General features: G+C 51.2%; 1 protein-coding gene across 1 annotated transcript in view; it reads left to right on the forward strand.

Moving 5' to 3' along the window:
* LOC121166264 (phospholipase B1, membrane-associated-like) overlaps positions 1-15,211 on the forward strand; it is a 100,696-nt gene extending 85,485 nt beyond the window's left edge. Inside the window, exons 50-58 of the mRNA XM_040995369.1 lie at positions 2,196-2,247; positions 2,919-2,999; positions 5,113-5,178; positions 5,611-5,705; positions 6,511-6,589; positions 7,491-7,595; positions 7,927-8,022; positions 13,764-13,838; positions 14,981-15,211. Of these exons, the coding sequence (XP_040851303.1) occupies positions 2,196-2,247; positions 2,919-2,999; positions 5,113-5,178; positions 5,611-5,705; positions 6,511-6,589; positions 7,491-7,595; positions 7,927-8,022; positions 13,764-13,838; positions 14,981-15,175 (844 nt within the window). The 3' untranslated portion in view covers positions 15,176-15,211. The remainder of the gene's footprint in view (positions 1-2,195; positions 2,248-2,918; positions 3,000-5,112; positions 5,179-5,610; positions 5,706-6,510; positions 6,590-7,490; positions 7,596-7,926; positions 8,023-13,763; positions 13,839-14,980) is intronic.
* The last annotated feature ends 886 nt before the right edge of the window (positions 15,212-16,097 follow it).

Genomic DNA, 16,097 nt, shown 5'->3' on the forward strand with positions numbered 1-16,097 from the left:
GTTTCACTGTTGCTGAGTAGCTGAGTGTCAGCTGGAGTCAGCAGCCACAGAAGTAGCTGGGAAAAGCAGAGTGAGCCCCTAACTTGAGTAAGGCTGTAGACTTGGTCTGTGTCTCCATTCTATTGCTTTTTCCCATGGAGGACAGATATTGCTTCAGGCAGAGTTAAATTCCGCAGCCCAGCAGCTAGGATGATGAGGTCTTGGGGTGCAGACCATGTGTCAAAAATCCCAGCTGTGTGAATTTGCACATGTTGCTTTGTTGCGGGATGAGAGCGAGATCACACCAGACTTGCCTAAGATGTATTAAGGAGTCTTTATGAACCAAGCTTGGTTAATAAAGAGTATACTAGAAATAGCAAATCACAAGTCCATATGGCAATCCAACCAATCATAATCCAACCAAACATAATCCAAAGAGGAACAAATGGTCATTATTCTTAAGTCCATCCATTAAGCTGAAGACCTATGTCCCAGCTTCCCCAACAATATAAGTTATCCTAAGAGACATGCAACGAATAACCTGGACACACTTACAAAGCTGCAGACATTCACCTTTCCCTGGCTTCTCTGCCCACTAAAAAGCACAAAAGCAGCAAACGGTGACCCGCCCCCCCACGCACACAGAGCTGGCAAGCTGGTTGAGGAGCTAAAGTTCACAGGAGAATGCCGAGAGGCAGGCTTGGGTGGGGAAAGAGTGCAGCCTGAAGCTGGATCTTGGTGTGGGAGGGCAGACGAGAGAACAGAACAGTATCCAGTCTGAACTGTAGGACTGTCACGGAAAGACAGACAAAGCTCCACAGGATCCCGGTATCACCTAGTTCAACTTCCTGCTTTAAAAGATGCAACAAGTCAGCCCCAGCCAGTCTCAGGAGCCTATGCAGACAGTGGTTGGTAGCAGAGCCCAAGTGCAGCCCCTGCTGCCTGTGGTTGGAAAGGAAGGGTAGGGGGCGTGGGCCAGTGAGCTCATGGACTTGATCAGGGCCTGAAGGCAGAGATGAGGGAGACAATGGCCCTTTCCAGCCGCCCCTCCAACCCCCCAGAGCTAATGCAGAAATTCTCTTGATCATCCTTTGAGCCTGTTAGCAGGGCCTCGGCCACTCTGTGGTTTCCTTTTACCAGGATAACCTGCCTTCTGGTGTCCTGATGGCCCATCAGCAGCAGCAGAGAATGGGATATGACCCTGCATGTGTAAATTCACAAAAGGGCAGGGAAGGTGCATGTGTGACTGGCACACATTGCCTGTGGACATGCAAAGATTTGAAATAGCCAGCCTGAAACCAGTTACGTCTTGTGACATCTTGCACAATGGCTTGGTAATGTGCTCTTTATTGACATGATTTTTTTATATACATATAGGTCTGTAAATATATATATAAGAAGTATATATAGGAAAATATATTGTACATATATATTTCCTATAGATATAGAAGGCAGCTTTGAGTCATAATTGGTATGCAGTAAACTTGAAAGTATGCAATTTGATAAGCTAGAGCTTGTGTGTAAATGGAACCAGCGTATATCCTCTTTCTGGATGTTTGACTTTTATCCAACAAAATTATGCTTTGAGGTTCATCCATGTTGTTAGGCCTGCCAATCATTTCCTTCTTTTCATAGCTGGCTAGTATTCCACTGACACAGATACCTGTGAGGCACGGCATGGGGTGTTGTCTTACTTATGGTAGATGGGGATGGAGGATGAATTTTGCCAGGGCTCATCCCCCCCGCATCCTGCTTTGTTGGAACGAATAAGAACATGGGAGATGAGGAAAGGTGGAGACGTGAGAAGCACCACAGAGAAGGAACAGAGAGGAGATAGGAGTAGGGTGGGGCTTGGAAGTCAAGGTCATAGGTATCACTCAGCCAGGAAAAGACAAAGCTGAGGGATGGTGACTCAGGGTGCTTTTGCTCAAGTAGACAAAGGGGTGTTTCTAAAACAGGCAACTATATGTGAAAAGAACAGACTCCACCAACACTGTGGGGTGTGCTAAGAGGAAATGCTGGTGGGAAGGTTGACCAGATGCCACCTCAGGCAGCTCTGCTATAAAAGATGGATCCATGCAGCTGGCTTTGAAGTCCATGACCACTCCATTACCAGGCTGGGACAGCAGGAGGACAGGAAGCCTTGCTGGGCGTTCTTCCTGGGCCTACCTGTCTCCTAAGTGGCTCTAATGTCCCTTTCTCTTTTCCCCCACTAGGGACATGCCTGCCCAAGCCCGGGATCTGGTGGAGAGAATGAGAAACAACCCTGTAAGTCCATACTCCCCCAGTAGAAAAAGCAGTGGGTCTCCTGTGGGCTACGGAGGGTATATTGCAACACCCCGCCTCCCCACCAGGACCCTCTCTGAACCACAGTGACTCCTTAAGAGCCATTGCAGCAGCCTCAAGAGGCAGGCTCTCCCCAAAGGGTCTCCATGGCCTAACAGCAGCTGTGGGGAGAGAGGGGGACAAAGAGGTGGCTGAAATCCTGGCCTTGACCTCTGGCAGCTTGCCCTCTCACCCCACAGCCGGCTTCTTGGAACCCCATTCTATAAACGGAAGCTTTTAAAAATAGCCTCCCAGTCCCATCCTTTCTCCCACATCCCCAGATGGGCACCCTGAAACTTCTTACTGTCACATTTTCTGCAGTGCTGTGCATTGGTTGGCAGGACTCCTGGTACAGTGGTGGCTGAATCAGCAGCTCCTCTGGGGGTCTCCCAGGCTGGACTGAGCTCACCTCCTCCTCTTCCAGTGCCCCCTGCCTGGAATGGGGCACCAAGGGCTTATCCTGGGACAGCCCTGGGCTCCTTGAAAGACCATTAGATGACATTTCAGGATGAGGTCCTCTGACACAGGCCCCAAGGGGATGACTGGGATGCCAAGAGGATAGAAGGCACATCGTGGCCTGACACGTGCCCCTCTCAAGATCTCTGTCCCCTCAGGAGATCAACCTGGAGAAGGATTGGAAGCTGGTCACACTCCTTGTTGGGGGCAACGACTTGTGTCATTTCTGCGAGAATCCGGTAGGCCCCTGACCCCTGTCCCATCCTTGCCTAGGCCCTTAGCCTGCCCCTGTGACCCCATCATGAGTGTCACACCTGCCTTGTTTCCCATACGTGCCAAGCGCGGCCTCATGAGAGCCAGGTAGATTGGCTGCTGGATACCAAATAACAGGTCTCAATCTCCTCAATTATTTTTAGTAGCCTTCTGGAAATTTTAAAATATTTTCCATTACTATCTTTTACTTTTCAAAGTTACAGAAAACTTTTTAAGATTTTAGAAGCAGAGTTAGAGATCTTCCATCCACTGGTTCACTCTGCAAATGGTTGTCACAACCAGGGTTGGATCTAGGCCAATGCTAGGAGCCCACAACTCTGCCTGGGTCTCCCAAGTGGGTGGCAGGTGCCTCAGTACTTGTGCCATCCTCTTCTGCATAGCAGTAGGGAGCTAGATCAGGCAGAGCAGCTGGAACTAAAACTGAAACACTCCTATACAAAGCTGCTATTGTCAATGGTGGCTCAACCCACTTCACCACAGTCAGTCCTGCTTTTTATTTTCACCGTTAGCTTTAACAGATTGAAAATACTGACAATGTTATATATTTTTTCTGTTCCTTCATAGTCTGGTTTTTGTCCAGGGAGCTAGTATACTTCCAAAATTCCTCTGTTCTGCTGTGTATCTTTTGCCCATAATGCTGTGACATACTATAATGAAAGAACCTTGGCAATCACATTACTTTTTCATTTATTAGTTCAACTGTAGCTATTTATGGAGAACTGTGAGACAATTCCATACATCTATTCAAAGTATGAAGAGCAAGTCAGCTTTGTTAGTGTGAACCATATCCTTAGATATTTAAAATTCTGATGAACCATTAATTACATAATTATGCAGAAAACAAGCACCAAGAATCTAGATGGGTCCTCTGTAAGACCATTGCTTTTGGGGGAATTGGCGATTCCACCCCGGGTGCTGCTAGCCCCATTTCTGGGGTGCAGGGAGCATTGGTGGTGGTTGATAATCAGAACCCATGCTGATCACATAGCTTACCGCCCTTCAAGAACTTGACCCATGAACCAGCCTCAGCTGGTTTTTAGACACTCGAGGATGAAAAGGGTCCAGGTTTCTAGAGGTTTGTAGAACCTCTTTTTTTTAAAGATGTATTTTATTTTTATTGGAAAGTCAGATATACAGAGAGGAAGAGATCATTCACTCCCTAAGTGACCGCAATGGCTGGTGCTACACCAATCTGAAGCCAGGAACTCAGTCCAGGAACCCCCTCCAGGTCTCCTACATGGGTGCAGAGTCCCAAGGCTTTGGGGTGTCCTCGACTGCTTTCCCAGGCCACAAGTAGGGAGCTGGACAGGAAGTGGAGCTGCCGGGATTAGAACCGGCGCCCATACACGGGATCCTGGTGCGTTCAAGGCAAGGACTTCAGCCGCTAGGCCATGGTGCCAGGCCTGTGTAGAACCTCTTAACCCAAGCTTGGACTGGCCCTCATCTTATCTGGCTACTCATGGGGCAGGGAGCTGCCTGGCCCACCTGTCCTGGCTCACAGACACACTGCACTAAGTATGCTCAACACACACCCATGTTGTTCTGTGTTTAGTATGAGTGCTAGTTTTGCTTTCTACTACCATTTGAGGCGCCTGGACCCATGTCCAAAGATCTCTGCATCTGTAAAGAAAGGTCAAGATTCAGTCAGTAGGCCTTCACTGAGCACCTGCTGTATACCTCATACCCCATTACCCAGGATGCTGGGAACAGCTCTACCCTGCAGGCCAGGGCTGGATCACAAGAGGTACTGAAGATCCAGGAGCTCATGGCTGTGGACTTAGCAAGGGCTAACACCTGTAGGACAGAGGCCATGGTGATCTGGGCAGTGATAGTGGCCAAGAACCAACCACTAACACGATGAGGCCATCAGAGGCCCCCTTGGGGCAGGGGATTCTGTGGAAGGCAGGCTCAGGCTGCTGGCTAGCAAGTGATATGGCAAGGTTTCCTGCAGTTTAATCTGTGCCCACCAGCCACAAAGACTGGGCTTCCCTGCCCTGCCAGGTACCTGGAGCATTCCTGGGCTTAGGCTGCCCTTGACTGGTCTCTAAGGACTGAAGCGAGTGCCTTCTCTCTTCCCAGGGAGCCGGCTCAGAGGCAGAGTACATCCAGTACATTCAACAGGCCCTGGACATCCTCTACGCAGAGGTAGGAAAGCTTGGTGCCCGCGTCTGGGGCCTGTGGGTCACATGTCTGTCAGACTGGGGGCTCTGTCGCCGGGGTTCATCCACGACAAGCTGTGCCCTGAGCAGAGACCCTGCCCCCCTTCCCACCTGCCAAAGACAACAACGCTAAGCCCCCTTGCAGCCAATCAGCCTGCACTTGCAGCAAGGCACAGTGGCTGGCCAAGCAGGGATTTCTCTGCATCTCAGCTTCCCGATCTGTCAACTTGGGCACTGAGATGATCTAGTGAGATGATACAAACCACTGCCCCACCAAGGTCTTGGTTCCCCCATTGGTAAAATTGGGGCATGGGAAATTAGATTGTGCAAGACCACCCCAACCCCGCCATTCCCAGGCTCCTTCCAACAGTGCTCAGGGCCCACGGAACTCATGCAGCCTGCCTTCGGCTCTCCACAGCTTCCAAGGACCTTTGTCAATGTCGTGGAGGTAATGGAGCTAGCCGGCCTGCACCAGGATCAAGGCGGGAAATGTGCCACACTCCTGGCAGCTCAGTAAGTGGATAGATCGTGGCCCCAGGGCAAGGACCCCTGGGGAGGACGACACTTGCAGATGCTAGAGAAGACCAGAGACAAACAGTTCAGATGCATCTGGCCTAGCTGTGGGACTTGAACCCAAACCCTCAACTTCTAGGAGATCTCTCATTGCTCTCCTTTAAAGTGAAGGTAACACTTTTCTTGGAAGGTTGAGGAAAGTTGAGATGAAATGCTCATAGGTACCTGACCCAGCTTCCACAGGAAACTGTAGCTTTCTCCTATCTTTGCAGACCAGGTGCTGATGGACAGGTCAGGAATCCCTATTGGAACCCACAATTCCTTTAAGCTCCATGAGACCCTCGCAGGAAGTTGCTACCATTGGGCTGATACTGGGGAGGGGCATTCGATGTAGGGTCGAACGGATTTGTTGGGAAGTTGACCAGTTGGTCACCCCTCTTGCTAGGGGCCAGGCACTCAGGTGGCATGGCCAGTGATTGGGCTCTGAATGGAGCCTATGGTGGTATTCCACCTCCTTGGGGTGGTACAAAGCTGGCTGATGGGTATGGCGCCCTGTGAGTGTCCAAGGCCATTAGAGACAGTTCAGAAACCCCAGGAATGAGGGAAGCAAATTCATGCCTAAAGTTAGAGCCAGCATGGTCATCACCAAAAACCAGAGGTCACAGGAAGGGAACTGGTAGCCAATGCTGACTCCTCCCCTTCTCTGGACCCTACACCCCAGGAGGCACCCACTTCCCACATGTCAGAGTCAGCCTCCTGGGAAGACTGAGCCCAGAGCTGCAGCTCACGAGTCCTTGTCTCACAGGAGCCAATGCACCTGCTTCCGATACTCTCAGAGCTCTCCAGAGATGCAAGAACTGAAGAAAATGAATTGGAACCTGCAGGTGCGCCCTATAGCCCTCCCCCTCTCTGCTCCAGACAGGAGGCCCTGAGCTCTCTGAGTGAGGAATCACAAGTCATGTGTGTGGCCAGGGTTGGCCGAGAGTACCCCTACCCCTGAGAGGCAGTTTATACTCCTAAAGTAGTTTATGCAGGAAGTCTGGGAGTTCACTGTGCCCTCCCTGGCCTCAGTTCCCAAAGAGGCAGCCAGAAGACTCCCACCCCTCCAATCTCAAGGCAGCACTTGGCTCTGTGGTGGCTCCCTGGGATGGGGTCCACCCTGCACCCTTAGATTCAAGGAGGGACGCAGGGTGGCAGAGCCTGGCCTGGCCTCCCTGCCTTCGTCTTTAAGAAGTCAGGTTTTGCTCACCATCTTTGCCTGCACCTTACTCCTGGCTCCATCCATGCCCTCACTGGGTGCTGGAGTTCTAGATGGGTCCAACATTTTGTATCTCATATCCTCCCCTGGAGCAGATGACAGATCCTTTGAGGACAAGTACATGTAGTGGATTCCTTTGACAGCCCGTGTTTTGAACATTTCATAAATCCAATGAGTCATGCACCAAGTTCAAAGGTACTTTGGGGTGCTGGTGTTGATGTCCCCATTTGCACTGGAGCCCTGGGTTCAAACTTACCACCTCATGCAGTGAGAAAAACAGGGCAGCCCTTTGGCCCGAGAGCCACCATGCAGATGGGGAACCACTGCCCCTTCAGAATCAGCTGAAGGCCTTCAAGTGCACCTGCTGGGTAAAGGTGCAGGATGAATGCATGCCTGGGTCACCTGCCACTGCCCCTTCATCAATGGGTAGACTCCACCACACTCAAACCCTGGGAGCAGAAGCAGACTGCATCTGCCCAGCCCTGCCAGGATGGTTGAACAGCTTTCTACCCCCACCCCACCCCCAGAGCGGCCTCTCCCAGCTCTCCTATACACACCAGTATGTGCAGCGTAAGGACTTCACCGTGGTCGTGCAACCTTTCCTACAGAATACTCTGGTCCCACTGACTGAGGTAAGCTAGGTGTCATGCTGGGGCTCAGGGTGGGTGGGCAAGGACTCCTCAGATCTTTGTGGAAGATGCAGATTGTGAACAAAACCATATGGGTATTCACTAGGTTGGGATAGAACCTAGGAAGGCATTCCTAAGTGATTATGCTTTCAATAATTACGAGTGCTAACACAAAAGGATTAAATGTGGAAGGCTACATTTCAGTTTTTTAGAGGAATTCCAGGCTCTGATGCTTTTCCATCATCCCTGAGAATTGGAGGGTGGACAGAGAGGTTCTGGGGCAGGAGGAGGCACCCTCTGCTCAGGGTGCTGAGCCCCACTCCTTCGCTTGCAGACAGGGGACGCCGACCTCACTTTCTTCTCTGAGGACTGCTTCCACTTCTCCGAGCGCAGTCACGCTGAGATGGCCATCGCACTCTGGAACAACATGGTGAGTGGCCAAGGGCCCACACTCTAAGGCCTACCGTGATAAAGCTACCACTAACAGGGGTCCTTTCTCCACAAACTCAAGATGGCATTGCACACACATATCACATTCTATGGACCGGACTAGTGGCATGGCAGGTTAAAGCTATGGTCTAAGATGCCACTATCTCATAGAAGCATCAGGCTGAATCCAATTTTCGATCCAGCTCTTTGCTAAGGTGCCCAGGAAAGCAGAAGAGTCCACATTTTGGGGAGACTTGTTGCCCCATGAGAGGAGCAGCTGTAGTTCCAGGCTCATGGCTTCAGCATGGCCTAACCCCAGGCCATTGGAGGAGCTATCAGCAGATGGAAACTGTCTTCTCCCTCGTTTGCTCTCCTTGTCTCCCTGTTCTCCGTGAGTGCATCTGTCTCTGGCTCTAGCTACCGCCTCTGCCCTCTGTCCTGCACGCTGTCTCACACTGTCCTTCTTCCTCTGGGTATGTCTCGCTTGCTTGCCCTTTCTCTTTGTTTCTGTCTTCACCTCACTCGCTGTCTGCCCCATCTCACTTGCTCTATCTCTGACACACTGTCTCTACGTCTGTCTTGTTCACCGTCTCACTGCATCTGTCCTTTCCCTGTTTGTGTCTTTCCTCACTATTGATTCACCCAATCCCCATTTCCCATGTAGGTGGCAGGGACCCAAGTACTTGAGCCATCAGCTACTGCCTCCCAAGGTCTGCTTAAACAGGAAGCTGGAAATAGTGGAGCTGAACTTGAACCCACTCTGACAGGGAATATGGGTACTCCAACCAGCATTTTACCCACTGTGCCGCAGGTCTGTCCTGAAGTGACCTTAATCCAGTCCTCCATGAACTGCTTCATGCCCCCTCTTCCATACACATACCTTGTTCTTTCAGCAGCTGCCAAGTGCTGTGAGGGGTTAGTATTGTCAGATGAGGTGATAATAGCAGCATTGAGCCCTTGCCACATGACTCCGGGCAAATGCTTTCTCTAACCAGTTCAAAACCCACATTTGTCAGATAGTAAAAATGACCCAGCATGCAGGCACAGCACCTGCACACTACCCAGTGCTACACACGTGAGCTGCATCACCCTCCCAGCATGTCCACAGCAGGTTCTTTAAAGCAAATAGCTAGGCTGTCTCCTCTTCCAACGCTTCATGGGACCTTGTGACACAAACATAAAGCCTACATGCACCACCCCCACAACCATGTGTCTCAACACGCGTGGGTCCCTGGCTCTGGTTTTGCAGAGCTTGGCCTGATGCTCCACACTGCCTCTTACACACAGTGGAGGAGTGCATTCTGATGCAATGTCTGCTTTTGCTCTAGGCTTAACAGGATAACCCAATCCCAATGCAACCTGCAGCTTCCCCTGCTTCTCCCTGGGCTGCTCAGTGATTCCCACTCCTGCTGCAGACCTGGGCTGTCAACCATCCACATAGCCTGGCAGCACCAGGTTTACCCCCGGGCCTTTGCCCTCTTGCAGCTTTCTGGGCTCTCCTCCTGCTGGCACCATGCATCTGCCCCTTCCTGAAGTTTCCCACTGGTTCGTGATAACATCCTAGAGTTGCCTCCCCCAACGACCCCCACATCACCAGCAGTCATGTCTCAAATCACACCAGGGTAATTCTTGTAGCTGGTTCTGCTCCTAGTGTGATGTTGCATTGAGGGTCACTTGTCTTCTGCTCTCTTTTAACCCCCTCCTCTCTCCACCAACAAGAGTAGCTCCCAATCTCTCCACCCACCTCCCACCCAAGACTCCAGGTGAAGCCATGATTCCCAGAAGCACCAGGCCCCGATTCTCAGCCTGGCATCAGGCTGCAGCTTTCCCACTTCTGGGGGTAGCCCAGTGCCTGCGGGAATGAACAATGTTCTGGTCCTTTCTTCCCAACACCACTTTGGCTTTTCATAGTCACCAGAACCAAAGGCGAGGGAAGTGGGAGGGATGGAAATGGGAAAATAAAGGAGAGCACAGCCAGGGTGACCGCCTGCCCCTGGCTTCCCAGCCATCTACAACACCAAGTGTCTTACCCTATTCTGATTGGGTGAATTCCTGATACAGTCTAGTGTTTTCATCCAAAATCACTTCCAACACAAGGCTGCATATAGCCTCGCCCTCACATTCTCTACTTGCTGGAGCTTTGCCCCTAATGTGACATAAAATCAACAATAGTGTGTTGGTATGAGAGGTCATACCAACAGCCAGAATGTTCTGTCCCTGAGATTCTGAGGCATGAAGCAATGTGCCCAGCATTTTGCAGCCAGTCAGTGGCACCACAGGAATGAGAGGCCGTGATGTCCTCTCCCTACTGTCCTGGTCACACCGCCACCTTGATAAACACATAAGTGGTGAGTTCACGTCTCGTACCCAGGGCCCCGTGACCTCACATCTGCAGGCTCTGGCGCATGTGCCCAGGGCACCCTCCTGGTGCAATACACACTATTTCTTGCCTCTTTCTGTAGAGGCCAGGCCATAAGTCCCAGTGGCTGTGTTTCCTTCCTCTTCGGCCTTTTGCCTTCTTAATCAGAGTTCTGCCTTCTCTGAGGCTTGGGCCTCACTGCTGTTGCCTCCCTCTTCTGCTGATGGCAATTAGTTCCTACAATCACCTTGGAAAACCCTGGCAGCTGTGGGTATTTCAAAAAGCTCATGTGAAATCGAATTAAAAATTTATTTTGCACAACATTCTGAAATCTATAGTTTTAAAAACATACTTCCTTTTCAATGAATTTTTTGAAGACCCTTACCCCTAATAATCTTGATACATTTTCTGTTATTGAGCAATTTTACTCATAGCTCTATTTCTACCAGAAAAGCATGCACAAACCTAGTAAAAACCATGTAAGAATGATTTTAGCATCCTTCAGTAATAGCCCCCAAATAGAAACTACATTATACAACAGAATGAATAAACTGATTTGCTCATTCAGTAGAATGCCTTGCTCAATAAGAATAAATTAGTTTCAACATCAAGCAACACTGAGCATGCTGGTTTCTTATTGGAGGTGGATACTACCATAAGATGTGGAAAGGGGGCTTCTCAGTAGCGGTATCCCATTTCTCAGTATGGATACCACTGTGTATTCCCTGTCAAGAGTCATCAGCTATTTGCTTGTGACTCATCCTTGTTCCAGTGTTAGTCCCCAGGGAAGTTTATCTGAAAGGCCAGTGTTTAGCTTGCTTGCTAAGCTGCTGCTCCAACCACCCACATCCCGTATTGGAGTGCCCACATTCAAATCCCAACCCCACTCCTGATCCTAGCTTCCTGCTAACACAAACTCCAAGGGCAGCAGTGATGATTCCAGAGGTCACGTGGGAGACATTCAGTATAATTCATTCATCCATGTACTAGGACTATTCCAAGGACTCTGAGTCCCTCAGGGAAAAGCATCCCTACTTTTGTGGAATGTGAGACAGATAGTAAAACAAGTAGACAAAGTCAGCTAGGTACTTCCATTCAGGAACAAGGGGAGCAGAGTGATGACCTCCCTGAAGCAGTGACTTGTGACTCAAGCACTGAATGTCAAGAAGTTTCCAAGCAGGCAGAGGTCTGCGGCCAGAATGTTCCAGACAGAGGAAATAGTACCCACATGGGCCCAGAGTCAAGAATGAGCTCGAAACATCTGAGAGAAGTCAAAGTCAGGGTGGCAAGGTCAAAGAGGTGGCAGAGGGCCAGGGCTCAGGAGAAGTCTCAGCTGTGCCAAGGTGAGCCATGCAGCCTGCTGCTGGCAGATAGCCACGTTCAGGATGGGCTTGTGATCAGCTGATAGATGAGGAGGAAAGAGAATATTCTCTTGGTTTGGGGTCTAGGAAACTGGGTGGATGGTGGGACTGGTAGAGAAATCCTCCTGGAGGAGAAAAATCCAGAGGATTTTTTGGACATGGGAACTGCCTTCCAGGCATGCACAGAGATGTCAAGTGAGCTGTTAGGAGTGCCGAGCTCAGAAAAGATGTCAGGCTGGAGAGCAGGAAAAAGATAAGGAGTCGGGTGAGTGAAGTAACTGTGGATGTCTCAGCCATGGGCCCAAGAGCCCCTGGTAGACATGTAGGTATGACAGCTTAGAAAAATGTCATGGAGAAGCCATGACAGGGGACAGCAGCCACCACAGGGTGTGATTACACAGTGGCCATGATGCTATTGACCAGAGCATTGAGTCAATGGACTATTGGCCATCACTACGAGCAGCACAAAGGATAGCAGGTGGGCAAGTGCAGCCAGTGACCCTGGGCAAGTGTTTGAGGAGGCTACAGCAAGGACAGGCAGCATAACAGAGGGGATGTGGGTCAAGGAAGAGAGAGAGCAGCAGGTGTGTGCTAAAGGGAAGGAGCCTGCCAGAAGAACTTGAACTCAACCCCTGGGTTTGAGACCTTCCCCCTGGGCCACTTAGTTCCTGCAGCTGGGCCAAGAATCAACCTTCAGCATCTGTTCTGCCCCCAGGGAGTTCTGTTCCCATCAGCTGGCATTTCCTCTGCCCCAACCAGCTGGAAATAACTCAGGTGTAAACCGCCCATGTGTGCTACATCTAAAGCTGTTGTTTTATCTGGCACTCGCCACAACCAGATGTGGGTTTTACACCAGACCCCGAGCTTGGGTGTGTTCAGTGACCTGCCCAGCATTACCCAGTCCTTGCAGGCAGATCTAAATCCCAGCGATCTGCCAGTGTTGGGCAGTGCCATCCCTGTGGCAGCCCTTCTAGGACCAAGGCCACCCTTCCTAGGAAACGGTATACAAGCCTGTGTGCACACAGTGTGAGCACAGCCAGGGTAGTCATTAGCTCAGGTTTTGTACTTTCCTTACTTGCAGCCCCTGATGGCTGCCTGGAAGCCGGATGTTCAGGATGGTATCTGTTTACTAGTGCAAAGAGCTGGGGTCCATCTCGGCTCTGCATGCAGTCAGAGGCAGGCAAGTGGCTACAGATTCTGCAGCTTCCAGTTCATTCTCCAATGGTTTTGCCATGGAAAGTATCTGGCAGAACCTCAGTGAGCCACGAGTCCAGCAACTTGTTCTATCTGTGTGAAAAGCAACTAAACTAGCCTTGATGAGAAAGCTCCCATTTCTGAAAGTTGTCAAGCCAAGTGTGGCGACAACATCACAGCAACCCATGTGTTTTCAAAGTTTCCCTGAAGCTGGCTATCCCCATGCACCTGCAAAAGTGAGTAGATAAAATCACCAGTTTATAAATAGGAAGACACAGGGGTGATGTGGCAGTGTATCAGGCTAATCCTGTGCCTGCGGCAACAGCATCTGTTATGGGCACCAGTTTGGGTCCTGGCTGCTCCACTTCTAATCCAGCTCTCTGCTGTGGCCTGGGAAAGCAGTAGAGGATGCCCCAAAGTCTTGGGATCCAGCACCCAATGGGAGACCCAGAGGAAGCTCCTGGTTCCCAAATTTAAACTGACCCAGCTTTGACTATTGAGGTCATTTGGGGAGTAATTGTCGATTGAAGCTTTCTCTCTCTTTTTAAAAAATATCTTACCTTAAAGATTGATGCCCCAGCATCTACTATCACAGCCACCCAGGAGGGGAGCCCAGTGGCAGAGGCTCAAGCTCCAGCCTTTTAGCTGTGGTCCTGGGGCTGGTCAGTGTGTCCTCTGCAGACCTGGGGCACAGGCTCCGTCCTGGCCTGCTCTGACCCTAGGCGAGTCCCAGCCTGGGGTTGGGAGGTCTCTCTGCCATGGATTCAGCCTTCCCAAGGGATGACTCCCAGCTTTGTTGAAATAAGTGTGCCCCTTTCCCCTCTGCAGCTGGAACCAGTGGGCCACAAGACGACCTCTAGCAACTTCACCTACAGCAGAACCAAACTCAAGTGTCCATCTCCTGTGAGTAGCTTCCCCGTCTGTCCTACCACTTGCAGGCCCAACGTAGGCCCCTGGGGACCTCAGCACTTGAATTTCCCCTCATATCTCACCACTCCTCACAGCCACCACCGTGTGCCAGGATGTGGGTGGGTATAGGGAGAAGCCCACAGCTCTACCACAGGTGTGAGTGGCTCAGAGAGGCAGACCAGCAGGTGCTGCTTGGGGTTCCAAGCCACCCATCACTTCTGACAGAGATCTGAAGAGGACTCTGGGAGCAGGGAGGTAGGGAGAGTTCAGACACAGGATCTGTTCCCAGAACCCATGGACCCTCAGAGCACTCTAGGACCCCAGCTCACCTCTTGGACCTTCCCCTCCTCTTTCTGCATGCATCCCAAACTCACTACCATATACCTCTCACTCATCAGACCCTCTGGAAAATGAGCCCAGTCCGGTCAAGGCCTGGTTGTCCTTGGCCAGAGCCCAGGAGGAAGCCTGACCTCTCTTGTTGTTCGCTCCATGTTTCTGGCAACTGGAGTTACCTCCCAGGCAGGCCCCGTGACTGCCCACATCCGTGCTTTGATTTCTGCCACCTGCTCCTCCCCCATCTTGGCCAGTGAAAACACTTCCCTCCCTCCAGGGCCAGGATCCCACTGTCCTCACTTCCCTGTATCACATCAGACACACCTCTGGGTTCTCTCACAAGACACAGAGGCATCCTCTTATGGGACATGATTGCATCTCTACCGCTCTCCTCTCCCTCCTGGGCAATGAGAAGCTCTTGTGGGTTACTTCAGGCTCTTGCCATAGTTCCTGACCTAGCAGGCTGTGAAACTGGGAGTGGTTGTCCAATAATGACCTGGAGCAAACTGGTGGAGCCTTGGCCAGCTTCCATTGATTAACTACCAGCTCCCATCTCTCAAAGCCAGGAAAGGTGGGGTGTTGGTGGGAAATCCAAAGAGGCCATAGCTGGGAGTTGTTGGCTGCTTGGGACACCCATCAGAGGGTTTGGGTGCAGAGTAAGAGTGAAGGGGCTATACCAACAGGGGAGAGCTGGGGGACTGGGCAAGGGTCAGTGTTGTTCCCACAGATTGGAGGAATCACAAGGTCTTAGGTGGGCAGACGGATGTTTATGCAGGCCCTGATCCTCTTCCCCTTCTCTCCAGGAGAGCCCGTACCTCTACACCCTTCGGAATAGCCAGCTGCTCCCCGACCAGGCTGAAGCAGCCCCCACGGTGCTCTACTGGGCTGTGCCAGTAGCAGCAGGAGCTGGCCTACTCATTGGCATCCTTGCAATGGTGGTGTGGACAGCTGTGCGGAAGCAGCGGAACCCCTCAGTGGTCATGGCCACAGGCTTATAGGCCCAAGCCACACTTCAACCTGGCTCCTCTACCTCAGCCACCTGCAGCCGGAACCTGCAGTTGGAATCTGTTTCAACACCTGAGACACAGCAGCCAAAGGAACAGGCAGGACTTCCTGGGGCCCGGCCTTCTTCCAGATCAATGCTCCTGGGATTGGCCAGATTAAATAAAGCTAAAACATGTTTTATCTTCAGGTGAGCCTGCCTGTGACACTGACCTATGGCTGCATGTGCAGGTGTATATGTGTTTGTAGGGGTAGAGGAGTGAATGGGGGCCAGCCTTACTGGAGCATATCCTTCACGTAGTGGCTGGAGTTGTGCAACTGGCTGGCCTGTCTTCAGTCCAAGCTGCCATCCAGCTGCTTGGTGCCTTCTGTGAACCCTGGACAATGAAGGGCACTGTGGTGCCTCGTGAGCTGGGCATGTCACAGCCTGACTGGGAGGACACACTCCTTTCAGAAATGAGAAGCTCCACAATAGCGTGGAATGAAGTAGGTGAATGTGGGCCCTGGTAGGTAAGTGTGTCCCATGGTTTTAGACCACAGGGGTCCCTGGGAGAAACAGCTCCTGGAAGAGAAGGTTGACCTGTTGTTTAGCAATAATTGGGACATAAGCACATTCTGTATCCTCAACGTGATTTTCTCAAGGTGCTAAAATCTTGCAGAGTGCCCCTGTTTCTGTATCACTGGCTTGAAGGAGAAACCTAGAGGAATCCTGAAAACACAGGGTGCCCCTCCTTGGGGGCTTCATAGGAGTGGTGGACGCAAAGCTGCATTCTTACAGACCCAGAGTCTCAGGCAGGGGTCACGCAAAGGTTTGAAGATGGAAGTGTTGGTGACAACACTGTGAAGGCAGTACCTTCCACTGGGGTGGGTTTTGTCTCAGCAGCCAAGAGCAGTGCAGGAGGCAGACATTATCCTCTG

Source organism: Ochotona curzoniae, unplaced genomic scaffold, assembly GCF_017591425.1.
Source record: "Ochotona curzoniae isolate NIBS_2020 unplaced genomic scaffold, NIBS_Ocur_1.0 patch106, whole genome shotgun sequence".
Classification (NCBI taxonomy): domain Eukaryota; kingdom Metazoa; phylum Chordata; class Mammalia; order Lagomorpha; family Ochotonidae; genus Ochotona; species Ochotona curzoniae.